This window comes from Oncorhynchus keta, chromosome 6 (genome assembly GCF_023373465.1).
Source record: "Oncorhynchus keta strain PuntledgeMale-10-30-2019 chromosome 6, Oket_V2, whole genome shotgun sequence".
In the NCBI taxonomy this organism is placed as follows: Eukaryota; Metazoa; Chordata; class Actinopteri; order Salmoniformes; family Salmonidae; genus Oncorhynchus; species Oncorhynchus keta.
This window is the reverse complement of record NC_068426.1, coordinates 400,112-415,362: the sequence shown is the minus strand read 5'-3', so window position 1 is coordinate 415,362 and position 15,251 is coordinate 400,112. Positions and strand designations below refer to the sequence as shown.

At 45.7% G+C, this 15,251-nt stretch overlaps 2 protein-coding genes and 1 long non-coding RNA gene across 50 annotated transcripts in view; 2 read left to right on the top strand and 1 right to left on the bottom strand.

Annotated features, from left to right (window-relative positions):
* LOC127930579 (solute carrier family 46 member 3-like) overlaps window positions 1-2,412 on the top strand; it is a 42,545-nt gene extending 40,133 nt beyond the window's left edge. Inside the window, exon 5 of the mRNA XM_052520101.1 lies at window positions 2,151-2,412. Within this exon, the coding sequence (XP_052376061.1) occupies window positions 2,151-2,262 (112 nt within the window). The 3' untranslated portion in view covers window positions 2,263-2,412. The remainder of the gene's footprint in view (window positions 1-2,150) is intronic.
* A 7,164-nt stretch (window positions 2,413-9,576) lies between these two features.
* On the top strand, window positions 9,577-11,628 carry LOC127930580 (uncharacterized). 48 transcript variants are annotated; one of them, XR_008138220.1, is made up of 6 exons: window positions 9,578-9,795; window positions 9,918-10,278; window positions 10,309-10,333; window positions 10,370-10,780; window positions 10,950-11,023; window positions 11,407-11,628. It is a non-coding gene; the product is annotated as an uncharacterized LOC127930580 (long non-coding RNA). The 48 variants fall into 48 exon arrangements; XR_008138249.1 differs by adding an exon at window positions 11,090-11,133 and having other exon boundaries at window positions 9,577-9,795; window positions 9,918-10,556; window positions 10,950-10,980; XR_008138248.1 differs by having other exon boundaries at window positions 9,577-9,795; window positions 9,918-10,556; window positions 10,756-10,780.
* Window positions 11,629-12,697: 1,069 nt separating this feature from the next.
* The window catches only part of stoml3b (stomatin (EPB72)-like 3b), a 32,357-nt gene continuing 29,803 nt past the window's right edge, over window positions 12,698-15,251 (bottom strand). Inside the window, exons 6-7 of the mRNA XM_052520102.1 lie at window positions 13,866-14,000; window positions 12,698-13,597 (exon numbers count right to left, since the gene is read on the bottom strand). Of these exons, the coding sequence (XP_052376062.1) occupies window positions 13,409-13,597; window positions 13,866-14,000 (324 nt within the window). The 3' untranslated portion in view covers window positions 12,698-13,408. The remainder of the gene's footprint in view (window positions 13,598-13,865; window positions 14,001-15,251) is intronic.

The window sequence follows — 15,251 nt, the reverse complement described above, 5'->3', positions numbered from 1 at the left end:
GTAGCCGGCTAGTAACAGTGACTAAGGTTCAGGGCAGGGTACTGAGTGGTAGCCGGCTAGTAACAGTGACTAAGGTTCAGGGCAGGGTACTGGGTGGTAGCCGGCTAGTAACAGTGACTAAGGATCAGGGCAGGGTACTGAGTGGAGGCTGGCTAGTGGTGACGATTTAACAGTTTGATGGCCTGGAGATAAAAATCTGTTTTTCAGTCTCTTCTTCCAGCTTTGATGCACCTATACGGTCTCCTCCTTCTAGATGGTAGCGGGGTGAACAGGCTGTGGCTCGGGTGGCTGAGGTCCTTTCCAGGGTTGTAGTATATTGTGATAGAGCTCTCTCTCTCTCCAGGGTTGTAGTATATTGTGATAGAGCTCTCTCTCTCTCCAGGGTTGTAGTATATTGTGATAGAGCTCTCTCTCTCCCGGGTTGTAGTATATTGTGATAGAGCTCTCTCTCTCCAGGGTTGTAGTATATTGTGATAGAGCTCTCTGTCTCCAGGGTTGTAGTATATTGTGATAGAGCTCTCTCTCTCCCGGGTTGTAGTATATTGTGATAGAGCTCTCTCTCTCCGGGTTGTAGTATATTGTGATAGGTCTCTCCAGGGTTGTAGTATATTGTGATAGAGCTCTCTGTCTCCAGGGTTGTAGTATATTGTGATAGAGCTCTCTCTCTCCAGGGTTGTAGTATATTGTGATAGAGCTCTCTCTCTCCCGGGTTGTAGTATATTGTGATAGAGCTCTCTCTCTCCAGGGTTGTAGTATATTGTGATAGAGCTCTCTGTCTCCAGGGTTGTAGTATATTGTGATAGAGCTCTCTCTCTCCCGGGTTGTAGTATATTGTGATAGAGCTCTCTCTCTCCCGGGTTGTAGTATATTGTGATAGAGCTCTCTCTCTCCAGGGTTGTAGTATATTGTGATAGAGCTCTCTCTCTCCAGGGTTGTAGTATATTGTGATAGAGCTCTCTCTCTCCAGGGTTGTAGTATATTGTGATAGAGCTCTCTGTCTCCAGGGTTGTAGTATGTTGTGATAGAGCTCTCTCTCTCCAGGGTTGTAGTATATTGTGATAGAGCTCTCTCTCTCCAGGGTGGTAATGTGTCTGCCTGTCTCCAGGATAGGAATCTGTCTGTCTGTCTGTCTGTCTGTCTGTCTGTCTGTCTGTCTGTCTGTCTGTCTGTCTGTCTGTCTGTCTGTCTGTCTGTCTGTCTGTCTGTCTGTCTGTCTCCAGGGTAGTAATATGTCTGTCTCCAGGGTAGTAATATGTCTGTCTGTCTGTCTGTAGGGTGGTAATGTGTCTGTCTGTCTGTAGGGTGTTAATGTGTCTGTCTCTAGGGTGGTAATGTGTCTGTCTGTCTATCTTTCTGTCTCCAGGGCGGTAATGTGTCTGTCTGTCTGTCTGTCTCCAGGGTGGTAATGTGTCTGTCTGTCTGTCTGTCTGTCTGTCTGTCTGTCTGTCTGTCTGTCTGTCTGTCTGTCTCCAGGGTGGTAATGTGTCTGTCTGTCTGTCTCCAGGGTGGTAATGTGTCTGTCTGTCTGTCTGTCTGTCTGTCTGTCTGTCTGTCTGTCTGTCTGTCTGTCTGTCTGTCTGTCTGTCTGTCTGTCTCCAGGGTGGTAATGTGTCTATCTGTCTGTCTGTCTCCAGGGTGGTAATGTGTCTGTCTGTCTGTCTGTAGGGTGGTAATGTGTCTGTCTGTCTGTCTGTAGGGTGTTAATGTGTCTGTCTGTCTGTCTCTAGGGTGGTAATGTGTCTGTCTGTCTATCTGTCTGTCTCCAGGGTGGTAATGTGTCTGTCTGTCTGTCTGTCTGTCTGTCTGTCTGTCTGTCTGTCTGTCTGTCTGTCTGTCTCCAGGGTGGTAATGTGTCTGTCTGTCTGTCTCCAGGGTGGTAATGTGTCTGTCTGTCTGTCTGTCTGTCTGTCTGTCTGTCTGTCTGTCTGTCTGTCTGTCTCCAGGGTGGTAATGTGTCTGTCTGTCTGTCTGTCTGTCTGTCTGTCTGTCTGTCTGTCTGTCTGTCTGTCTGTCTGTCTGTCTCCAGGGTGGTAATGTGTCTGTCTGTCTGTCTCTAGGGTGGTAATGTGTCTGTCTGTCTGTCTCCAGGGTGGTAATGTGTCTGTCTGTCTGTCTCCAGGGTGGTAATGTGTCTGTCTGTCTGTCTCCAGGGTGGTAATGTGTCTGCGACTGGACAAGGATGAAGAGGCCAGTCGACTAACAGCTGATGATGACGAGGAGGAGACAGAGAGCTGTGGACAGTCACTACAGCTACCACACTGAGCTACCACACTGAGCTACCACACTGTGTGAGCTACCACACTGTGTGATTTACCACACTGAGCTACCACACTGAGCTACCACACTGTGCGAGCTACCACACTGAGCTACCACACTGAGCTACCACACTGAGTGATTTACCACACTGAGCTACCACACTGAGCTACCACACTGAGCTACCACACTGAGTGATTTACCACACTGAGTGATTTACCACACTGAGCTACCACACTGAGCTACCACACTGAGCTACCACACTGAGCTACCACACTGAGCTACCACACTGAGTGATTTACCACACTGAGCTACCACACTGAGCTACCACACTGAGCTACCACACTGAGTGATTTACCACACTGAGCTACCACACTGAGCTACCCACACTGTGTGAGCTACCACACTGAGCTACCACACTGAGTTATTTACCACACTGAGCTACCAAACTGAGCTACCACACTGAGCTACCACACTGAGTGATTTACCACACTGAGCTACCACACTGAGTGATTTACCACACTGAGCTACCACACTGAGCTACCACACTGAGTGATTTACCACACTGAGTGATTTACCACACTGAGCTACCACACTGAGCTACCACACTGAGCTACCACACTGAGCTACCACACTGAGTGATTTACCACACTGTGCTACCACACTGAGTGATTTACCACACTGAGCTACCACACTGAGCTACCACACTGAGCTACCACACTGAGCTACCACACTGAGTGATTTACCACACTGAGCTACCACACTGAGCTACCACACTGTGTGATTTACCACACTGAGCTACCACACTGAGCTACCACACTGAGTGATTTACCACACTGAGCTACCACACTGAGCTACCACACTGAGTGATTTACCACACTGAGCTACCACACTGAGCTACCACACTGAGTGATTTACCACACTGAGCTACCACACTGAGCTACCACACTGAGTGATTTACCACACTGAGCTACCACACTGAGCTACCACACTGTGTGATTTACCACACTGAGCTACCACACTGTGTGATTTACCACACTGAGCTACCACACTGAGCTACCACACTGAGTGATTTACCACACTGAGCTACCACACTGAGCTACCACACTGTGTGATTTACCACACTGAGCTACCACACTGTGTGATTTACTACGCTGAGCTACCACACTGTGTGATTTACCACACTGAGCTACCACACTGTGTGATTTACCACACTGAGCTACCACACTGAGCTACCACACTGAGTGATTTACCACACTGAGCTACCACACTGAGCTACCACACTGTGTGATTTACCACACTGAGCTACCACACTGTGTGATTTACTACGCTGTGTGAGCTGACCCTTTTGTAGATGAATGATTGATGACATTAAAAACACACCCATCTGCTGGGTCAACCCAGAGTGAAAGTTAATGAAAACCCTTCTGTGAAATATGAATGCATGAATAACTGTCAGTCACTTTTGACTAAAATGTCAGCTAAATGGTATATATTGTAGAATTGTAAAACAATACAGAATAATTGAGTAAAAAACTCAGTGTAATTTTACTTTTTCCACCATACAAAAGGGATAGTTGAACTAAATTACACCGTTTTACCTTACTTAACTAGGCAAGTCCGTTAAGAACAAATTCTTATTTTCAATGACGGCCTACCGGGGAACAGTGGGTTAACTGCCTTGTTCAGGGGCAGAACGACAGATTTGTACCTTGTCAGCTCAGGGATTCAATCTAGCAACCTTTCAGTTCCTAGTCCAACGCTCTGACCACTAGGCTGCCTGCCGCCATAATGACAGACTGCACCCCACTCCCCGTTATATACAGTAATAGAATAGAATTATTAATTATTATAATTATTTGATTGATTTTTAAACAAAGTTTGCATTCAATTTCAATGATAAATAAATCTACTCCAGTAACTAGATGTTTGCACAGTTATAATACAATTCATGTTTTTATCTAACCATTTTAATTCAATCACAATTCAGACAGTCTAAATTCTAACTAAATTCCAACTGAAGGATGATTCTTATTCGATTCCAATTCAGACAGTCTAAATTCTAACTAAATTCCAACTGAAGGATGATTCTTATTCGATTCCAATTCAGACAGTCTAAATTCTAACTAAATTCCAACTGAAGGATGATTCTTATTTGATTCCAATTCAGACAGTCTAAAGTCTAACTAAATTCCAACTGAAGGATGATTCCTATTCGATTCCAATTCAGACAGTCTAAATTCCAATTCCATTCCAGTGATGATGTTCTTTTACAATTCCAATTTAAATTCCAAATCAATTCCACTTTTGGAGGGTTGATTGCTGCAATTCAATTCCAAAGTGAATTCTCCACTTCTTGCTTGAATTCCAGAATTTAATTTAGAATTTTAAATCCAATTTGGAATTCACCCCAACCCTGGTATCCACACCCTGGAACTTCCGAGGGTTTTTCTGCATCCCAACTGAACAGTGTGTGTGCCAATGTAAGTTGGAGTCCAACCTAACCACCATATTCGGGCTGCCAAGATGGAAATGCCGAGAGAAGGCTCATCCTTGTGAGATTAAGATGAAGAGAGAACCTGCCTCCACTTCCCTCTGTTTTATTGGCAAATGTCCAGTCACTGGAGAATAACGAATAATAAGAATCAATAATAAGTACAGTGCATTCAGAAAGTATTCAGACCCCTTGACTTTTTCCACATTTTTTAACGTTACAGCCTTACTCTAAAATCTATATTTTTCCCCCACATCAATCTACACACAATACCCCATAATGAGAAAGCAAAAACAGTTTTTTAGAAATGTTTGCAAATCTAAAAAATAAATAAAACTGAAACATCACATCTACATTTAGTATTCAGACCCTTTAATCAGTACTTTTTTGAAGCCCCTTTGGCAACGATTACAGCCTCTAGTCTTCTTCAGTATGACGCTACAAGCTTGGCACACCTGTATTTGGAGAGTTTCTCCCATTCTTCTCTGCAGATCCTCTCAAGCTCTGTCAGGTTGGATGGGGAGCGTCGCTGCACAGCTATTTTTGGTTTTCTCCAGAGGTGTTCGATCGTTGTCTTGGCTGTGTGCTTAGGGTCGTTGTCCTGTTGGAAGGTGAACCTTCGACACAGTCTGAGGTCCTGACTGCTCTGGAGCAGGTTTTCATCAAGGATCTCTATGTACTTTGCTCTGTTCATCTTTCCCTCGATCCTGACTAGTCTCCCAGTCCCTGTTGCTGAAAAACATCCCTACAGCATGATGCTGTCACCACCATGCTTCACCGCAGGGATGGTGCCAGGTTTCCTCCAGACGTGACGCTTGGCATTCAGGCCAAATAGTTCCATCTTGGTTTCATCAGACCAAACAATTTTGTTTCTCATGGTCTGGGAGTCCTTTAGGTGTCTTTTGGCAAACTCCAAGCGGGCTGCCACGCGCCTTTTACTGAGGACTGGCTTCCGTCTGGCCACTCTACCATAAAGGCCTGATTCGTGGAGTGCTGCAGAGATGGCTGTCCTTCTGGAAAGGTCTCTCATCTCCACAGAGGAACTCTAGAGCTCTGTCAGAGTGACCATCAGGTTCGCTGGTGGTCGAACCTGATGATTTGGTGATTGACCAAACTGTTCGCTGCTCTGGCCCCCCAATGGTGGAACAAACTCCCTCACGACGCCAGGACAGCGGAGTCAATCACCACCTTCCGGAGACACCTGAAACCCCACCTCTTTAAGGAATACCTAGGATAGGAAAAGTAATCCTTCTCACCCCTCCCCCCTAAAAGATTTAGATGCACTATTGTAAAGTGGCTGTTCCACTGGATGTCATAAGGTGAATGCACCAATTTGTAAGTCGCTCTGGATAAGAGCGTCTGCTAAATGACTTAAATGTAAATGTAAATGTAAATGTTCTTGGTCACCTCACTGACCAAGGCCCTTCTCCCCCGATTGCTCAGTTTGGCCGGGCGGCCATCTCTAGGAAGTCTTGGTGGCTCCAAACTTCCTCCATTTAAGAATGAAGGAGGCTTCTGTGTTTTTGGGGACCTTCAATGCTGCAGAAATATTTTGGTACCCTTCCCCAGATCTGTGCCTCGACACAATCCTGTCTCGGAGCACTACGGACAATTCCTTTGACCTCATGAAATGGTTTTTGCTCTGGCGTGCACAGTGAACTGCATGCACAGTGACGTTATATAGACAGGTGTGTGCCTTTCCAAATCTTGAAGTTGTATAAACATCTCAATTATGATCAATGGAAACAGGAAGCACCTGAGTTAAAGTTTGAGTCTCATAGCAAAGGGTCTGAATACTTACATAAATAAGGTATTTCTGTTTTTTTTAAATAAATTTGCAAACTTTTCTAAAAACCTGTTTTCGCTTTGTCATTAGTATTTGCTTTGTCATTATGGGGTATTGTGTGTAGATTACTGAGGATAATAAAAAAAAAATCAGTTTTAGAATAAGGCTGTAACGTAACAAAATGTGGAAAAAGTCAAGGGGTCTGAATACTTTCCAAATACAAAATAGTCACATGTATTAAGTCATATGTATATAGTCCCAAGTATTTATATCTTCCCTGCATATAGTCGGTACCTTGTATCGCAGACTGCCAGCGTATCTTCCCTGCATATAGTCGGTACCTTGTATCGCAGACTGCCAGTGTATCATACCTGGATATAGTCGGTACCTTGTATCGCAGACTGCCAGTGTATCATACCTGGATATCGGTACCTTGCAACGCCATTAGGAGAAAAAGCCCTTGTGGTTGTAGTGATGTCGTAACTCGGATCCGAACAGGTTTTCCGTAGACAGTACCTCCACAAAACGGATCATTCGAACGATCCCCAAAATCTCTGCCAATTTGTGCCGTTGAAGGGATAAGCAACAGAATCCTCCTTCAGGACATGCAAACTTCCGCGGTGACGGCACAAACTGTAGAGATGAGTTATAACTCGCAGCGATACTTTTCTGTGTGCTGCCACTCGCCAAAGAAAACACAGGGTTACAGACAGCCTTTCTGAAGCACTTACGGGTTCTGTTCTGTTCTGTTCTACACTGTTCTATTCTATTCTGTTCTGTTCTGTTCTGCTCTACACTGTTCTATTCTATTCTGTTCTGTTCTGTTCTGTTCTACACTGTTCTATTCTATTCTGTTCTGTTCTGTTCTGTTCTACACTGTTCTATTCTATTCTGTTCTGCTCTACACTGTTCTATTCTGTTCTGTTCTGCTCTACACTGTTCTATTCTGTTCTGTTCTGCTCTACACTGTTCTATTCTGTTCTGTTCTGCTCTACACTGTTCTATTCTGTTCTGCTCTACACTGTTCTATTCTGTTCTGTTCTGTTCTACACTGTTCTATTCTATTCTGTTCTGCTCTACACTGTTCTGTTCAGTTCTGTTCTGTTCTACACTGTTCTATTCTGTTCTGTTCTGCTCTACACTGTTCTATTCTATTCTGTTCTGTTCTGTTCTGCTCTACACTGTTCTATTCTATTCTGTTCTGTTCTGTTCTGCTCTACACTGTTCTATTCTGTTCTGTTCTGCTCTACACTGTTCTGTTCTGTTCTACACTGTTCTATTCTATTCTGTTCTATTCTGCTCTGTTCTACACTGTTCTATTTTATTCTGTTCTGTTCTGTTCTGCTCTACACTGTTCTGTTCTGTTCTGTTCTGCTCTACACTGTTCTGTTCTGTTCTGTTCTGCTCTACACTGTTCTGTTCTGTTCTGTTCTGCTCTACACTGCAGCACTTACGGGCAAGCTGTGAGTTCTCTCATGGGAGATGTGAAGGACAAACAGGTGAAGTAAGTCATGAAATCTAGCAACCGACATCCGAAAGTATTGAAAATGTCTTTCCCTGCGTCAATGCTTCACATCGGTTGGACAAGAGACTTGTTCTCTCCATCGTCCTCTCTTGTAGAGTTCAGTGGATGAACTGGACATTTTCTCAGTCTTTGTTTTCTTCTCCTCCTGAGTAGGAATAGCATTTCAAGCTCTATCAATTACAAATTAAAAAAGATACATTTTTTGCTTCTGTGGCTTAAAAGTAGTGTCGTAAAGCAGAACGGGAACTCCAGACTAGCCTGACAAGTAGCTAGCATTTGTAAATAGGCATATAACACCAGATCTGGAAGTTCAAACATTTGTCTCTAGCCTGTCAAACAGAGGTGCCTCGGCTCCTCTTGCTTGGTAAGCTACTCTGGCTCCCCCTAGTGTATATCCACTACCCAAGGCTCCTCTTGCTTGGTAAGCTACTCTGGCTCCCCCTAGTGGATATCAACTACCCAAGACTCCTCTTGCTTGGTAAGCTACTCTGGCTCCCCCTAGTGGATATCAACTACCCAAGACTCCTCTTGCTTGGTAAGCTACTCTGGCTCCCCCTAGTGGATATCAACTACCCAAGACTCCTCTTGCTTGGTAAGCTACTCTGGCTCCCCCTAGTGTATATCCACTACCCAAGGCTCCTCTTGCTTGGTAAGCTACTCTGGCTCCCCCTAGTGGATATCAACTACCCAAGACTCCTCTTGCTTGGTAAGCTACTCTGGCTCCCCCTAGTGGATATCAACTACCCAAGACTCCTCTTGCTTGGTAAGCTACTCTGGCTCCCCCTAGTGGATATCAACTACCCAAGACTCCTCTTGCTTGGTAAGCTACTCTGGCTCCCCCTAGTGGATATCAACTACCCAAGACTCCTCTTGCTTGGTAAGCTACTCTGGCTCCCCCTAGTGGATATCAACTACCCAAGACTCCTCTTGCTTGGTAAGCTACTCTGGCTTCCACTAGCAGACATTGCCACGATTTAACAGAAATCGCATGCAGCCTTGTTCACAAACTTCGAACACTGAAATGTTTGAAAAGAACCAAAACAATAACAGACGTTTATCTAAATGAGGAGCAACTCACATACAACAGATAAAACACAACCAACTCACCTAGTGATACAATAACAACATTTCAACAAAACAGACTGTGCAATCGATGATACAAATCACGACCGTTATAAACAATCAAGACCACACTAGACTCCATTATAATAATATAAAATCCTCCATATTTAAGTGAATGGTTTTTCTATTTGATCCTACACTTTCTCTTTCTGAAACTTCTAATGTGATTGGGGGTAGGCGCAATGATCGAACGAGCAGCTGCTCACCAATTTGATGGCTCTAACTCAGTTCCACCTCCCTAGTATGCCAAAACATCTGATATGCGCATGTCTGCTATCGACGTTTAACGCTTGATATGATTGAGTGTACATTTTTAAAAACATTTTTTATAGCTAGCTAGTTTTTTTCCCTCTCTAGGTTACTTCCTAGGTTCTGTCCTTTCTAGGGAGTTTTTCCTAGCCACCTCTCCATAGCCTGGTTCCTCTCTAGGTTTCTTCTTAGGTTTTGGCCTTTCTAGGGAGTTTTTCCTTGCCACCGTGCTAGGGTTAGCTAACAGGGTTAGGGTTAGGGGAAGGGTTAGCTAACAGGGTTAGGGTTAGGGGAAGGGTTAGCTAACAGGGTTAGGGTTAGGGGAAGGGTTAGCTAACAGGGTTAGGGGAAGGGTTAGCTAACAGGGTTAGGGGAAGGGTTAGGGTTAGCTAACAGGGTTAGGGAAAGGATTAGCTAACAGGGTTAGGGTTAGGGGAGGGTTAGCTAACAGGGTTAGGGGAGGGTTAGCTATAAGGGATAAGGTTAAGGTTAGGGGAAGGGTTAGCTAACAGGGTTAGGGTTAGGGGAAGGGTTAGCTAACAAGGTTAGGGTTAGCTAACAGGGTTAGGGTTAGGGGAAGGGTTAGCTAACATGGTTAGGGTTAGGGGAAGGATTAGCTAACAGGGTTAGGGGAAGGGTTAGCTAACAGGGTTAGGGGAAGGGTTAGCTAACAGGGTTAGGGGAAGGGTTAGCTAACAGGGTTAGGGTTAGGGGAAGGGTTAGCTAACAGGGTTAGGGGAAGGGTTAGCTAACAGGGTTAGGGTTAGGGGAAGGGTTAGCTAACAGGGTTAGGGGAAGGGTTAGCTAACAGGGTTAGGGTTAGGGGAAGGGTTAGCTAACAGGGTTAGGGTTAGGATTAGCTAACAGGGTTAGGGTTAGGGGAGGGTTAGCTAACAGGGTTAGGGTTAGGGGAGGGTTAGCTATAAGGGATAAGGTTAAGGTTAGGGGAAGGGTTAGCTAACAGGGTTAGGGGAAGGGTTAGCTAACAAGGTTAGGGTTAGCTAACAGGGTTAGGGTTAGGGGAAGGGTTAGCTAACATGGTTAGGGTTAGGGGAAGGATTAGCTAACAGGGTTAGGGGAAGGGTTAGCTAACAGGGTTAGGGGAAGGGTTAGCTAACAGGGTTAGGGTTAGGGGAAGGGTTAGGGTTAGCTAACAGGGTTAGGGTTAGGGGAAGGGTTAGCTAACAGGGTTAGGGGAAGGGTTAGCTAACAGGGTTAGGGTTAGGGGAAGGGTTAGCTAACATGGTTAGGGTTAGGGGAAGGGTTGGCTAACAGGGTTAGGGGAAGGGTTAGCTAACAGGGTTAGGGTTAGCTAACAGGGTTAAGGTTAGGGGAAGGATTAGCTAACTGGGTTAGGGGAAGGGTTAGGGTTAAGGGAAGGGGTTAGGAATAAGGTTAGGTTAGGGAAGGGTTAGCTAACAGGGTTAGGGGAAGGGAGGGTTAGCTAAAGGTTAGGGGTTAGGGGAGGGTTGGGGGGTTAGCTAACAGGGTTAGGGGAAGGGTTAGCTAATAAGGTTAAGGTTAGGGGAAGGGTTAGCTAACAGGGTTAGGGTTAGGGAAGGGTTAGCTAACAGGGTTAGGGTTAGCTAACAGGGTTAGGGAAGGGAAGGTTAGCTAACATGGGGTTAGGGGAAGGGTTAGCTAACAGGGTTAGGGTTAGGGAAGGGTTAGCTAACAGGGTTAGGGGAAGGGTTAGCTAACAGGGTTAGGGAAGGGTTAGCTAACAGGGTTAGGGTTAGGGGAAGGGGAAGGGTTAGCAGGGTTAGGGTTAGGGGAAGGGTTAGCTAACAGGGTTAGGGTTAGGGGAAGGGTTAGCTAACAGGGTTAGGGGAAGGGTTAGCTAACTGTTAGGGTTAGGGGGGAAGGGTTAGCTAACAGGGTTAGGGTTAGGGAAGGGGTTAGGGGTTAGGGGAAGGGGAAGGGTTAGCTAACAGGGTTAGGGGAAGGGGAGGGTTAGCTATAAGGGATAAGGTTAAGGTTAGGGGAAGGGTTAGCTAACAGGGTTAGGGGAAGGGTTAGCTAACAGGGTTAGGGGAAGGGTTAGCTAACAGGGTTAGGGTGGAATAGAGTTCCATGAAGCCATGTCTCTATGTAATATTGTGGACTAGAGTTCCATGTAGTCATGGCTCTATGTAGTACTGTGCGCCTCCCACAGTCTGTTCTGGACTTGGGGACTGTGAAGAGACCTCTGGTGGCATGTCTTGTGGGGTATGCATGGGTGTCGGAGCTGTGAGTTAGAAGTTTAGACAGACAGCTTGGTGCATTCAACATACCTCTCATGAATAAAAGTAGTGATGAAGTCAATCTCTCCTCCACTTTGAGCCAGGAGAGATTGACATGCATATTATTAATGTTTGCTCTCTGTGTACTTCTAAGGGCCAGCCATGCTGCTCTGTTCTGAGCCGTGCTGCCCTGTTCTGAGGGCCAGCCGTGTTGCCCTGATCTGAGCCAATTGCAATTTTCCCAAGTCCTTTTCTGTGGTACCTGACCACACGACTGAAAAGTAGTCAAGGTGCAACAAAACTAGGGCCTGTAGGACCTGCCTTGTTGATAGTGTTGTTAAGAAGGTAGAGCAGAGCTTTATTATAGACAAACTTCTCCTCATCTTAACTACTACTGCATCAATATGTTTTGACCATGACAGTTAACAATCCAGGGTTACTCCAAGGAGTTTAGCCTCCTCAACTTGCTCAATTTCCACATGATTTATTACAAGATTTAGTTGAGGTTTAGGGTTTAGTGAGTGTTTTGTTCCAAATACAATGCTTTTAGTTTTAGAAATATTTAGGGCTAACTTATTCCTTGCCACCCACTCTGAAACTAACTGCAGCTCTTTGATGAGTGTGTTGAGTGTGTTGAGTCATCCGCATACATAGACACACAGGCTTTACTCAAAGCCAGTAGCATGTCATTAGTGAAGATTGAAAAAAGTAAGGGGCCTAGACAGCTGCCCTGGGGAATTCCTGATTCTACTTGGATTATGTTGGAGAGGCTTCCATTAAAGAACACCCTCTGTGTTCCGTTAGACAGGTAACTTTTTATAGCAGGGGGTGTAAAGCCATCAGGGGGTGTAAAGCCATAACACATTTGTTTTTTTTCCAGCAGCAGACTATGATCGATAATGTCAAAACAAGACAAATAGTTCAACTCAGGCCGTTTACCATTGGGGGGTAAACGGTCCCCCACTGAGCCATGCAGTCTGCAATCCCCGTTCTGTTCTGCCCACATAAACCTTTCTGGGATCTTTCATGAAACATGGGACCAACACTACATGCTGCGTTTATATTTTCGTTCAGTGTACATGCATGATTTCTGAATTGTAATTCTATTGAAGAATATCAAAATATAAAGATTACAAAAATAAAGTTCAATTAAACAATAAGGCCCGAGGGGTGTGATATATGGTGTGATATATGGCCAATATACCACGACTAAGGGCTGTTCTTGGGTACGATTAAACGCGGAGTGCCTGGACACAGCCCGTAGCCGTGGTATATTGGCCATATATAACAAACCTCTGAGGTGCCTTATTTCTATTATAAACTGGTTACCAACGTAATTAGAGGAGTAAAAATGTATATTTTGTCATACCCGTGAAATACGATCTGATATACTATGGCTGTCAGCCAATCAGCATTCAGGGCTTGAACCACACAGTTTATAATATCCAATAAATTATCAATATAACAGTGTATTTCAAACATATTTTTTAAATATTTTTTAACACACCAGAAAGACATTTAAATGGTTTTCAATTTCCACCATAACAGACAAATGAAGGTCTTCGCCACTCAGATAGACATTCCCTAAAAGGTTATTGGGTTGTGTTTCATTCCCATCTGATCCTGAAATCTGAAACAATCCTCGCAAAAAATAAATGAAACTTTTTTCTTCTTCTTTCAAATCACCTGAATCAACTAAACAAACTGATTGAATGGTTACATTAGACAGGAGTGGCGGGTGGCGAGTTTTGATGACATCACTTTTTCATGAAGTGACTGATGACGTCCATGGGCAGAGGGAAGATGATGGTGGAGTTCTTCTCCGCAGCGATGGTGGTGAGGGTCTGGAGGTATCTCAGCTGGAGGCCTGATGGAGACTCAGCGATCACTAGAGACGCCTCCTTCAGGGCCCGAGAGGCGTTCATCTCCCCCTCCGCCGCTATCACCTAGAGAGGGGGAGGGGGGGGGGAGAGGTAATAAACATACAGATACATTTTCAGTATGGAGAAACATTCATCTCCCCCTCCGCTGGTATCACCTAGAGAGGGAGACAAAGAAGTGGATTGGAACAAACCTACAGAGGGAGACAACTGTGTGTGTGTGTGTGTGTGTGTGTGTGTGTGTGTGTGTGTGTGTGTGTGTGTGTGTGTGTGTGTGTGTGTGTGTGTGTGTGTGTGTGTGTGTGTGTGTGTGAGTGTGTGAGTGTGTGCTCACCTTCGCTCTGGCCTCCCGGGTGGCCTCTGCCTCTGCAGCCATGGCTCTCTGTAGCTGGTGGGGCAGCTTCACATCCTTGATCTCCACACGCTCCACCTTGATACCCCACGGGTCAGTAGCCTCGTCCAGACTGGCCTATAGGAAGACAGGATATTACAGCAACACATTATTACAGAGCCCTTATTCCACCTCATCCAGACTGGACTATAGGAAGACAGGATATTACAGCAACACATTATTACAGAGCCCTTATTCCACCTCATCCAGACTGGACTATAGGAAGACAGGATATTACAGCAACACATTATTACAGAGCCCTTATTCCACCTCATCCAGACTGGACTATAGGAGGGGAACAGAATATTACAGGAAATTATGTTCACCAAGGGGTGACAAAAAAACTCTGGTTAAATGGAGAGGCCAACGCACCTCTCCAGTCTGTCCAGAAGGACATCATGGCCAACGCACCTCTCCAGTCTGTCCAGAAGGACATCATGGCCAACCCACCTCTCCAGTCTGTCCAGAAGGACATCATGGCCAACCCACCTCTCCAGTCTGTCCAGAAGGACATCATGGCCAACCCACCTCTCCAGTCTGTCCAGAAGGACATCATGGCCAACCCACCTCTCCAGTCTGTCCAGAAGGACATCATGGCCAACCCACCTCTCCAGTCTGTCCAGAAGGACATCATGGCCAACCCACCTCTCCAGTCTGTCCAGAAGGACATCATGGCCAACCCACCTCTCCAGTCTGTCCAGAAGGACATCATGGCCAACCCACCTCTCCAGTCTGTCCAGAAGGACATCATGGCCAACCCACCTCTCCAGTCTGTCCAGAAGGACATCATGGCCAACCCACCTCTCCAGTCTGTCCAGAAGGACATCATGGCCAACCCACCTCTCCAGTCTGTCCAGAAGGACATCATGGCCAACCCACCTCTCCAGTCTGTCCAGAAGGACATCATGGCCAACCCACCTCTCCAGTCTGTCCAGAAGGACATCATGGCCAACCCACCTCTCCAGTCTGTCCAGAAGGACATCATGGCCAACGCACCTCTCCAGTCTGTCCAGAAGGACATCATGGCCAACGCACCTCTCCAGTCTGTCCAGAAGGACATCATGGCCAACGCACCTCTCCAGTCTGTCCAGAAGGACATCATGGCCAACCCACCTCTCCAGTCTGTCCAGAAGGACATCATGGCCAACGCACCTCTCCAGTCTGTCCAGAAGGACATCATGGCCAACCCACCTCTCCAGTCTGTCCAGAAGGACATGGCCCTAAGCGAGATTTGGTTCACGGCGGAGAGAAATGTTGCTGTTTTTTAAGTTAATTTCCAGCAATTCTACACATTTTGCTATGGAGCTGGAAGTCAGGGCCACCGGGCAC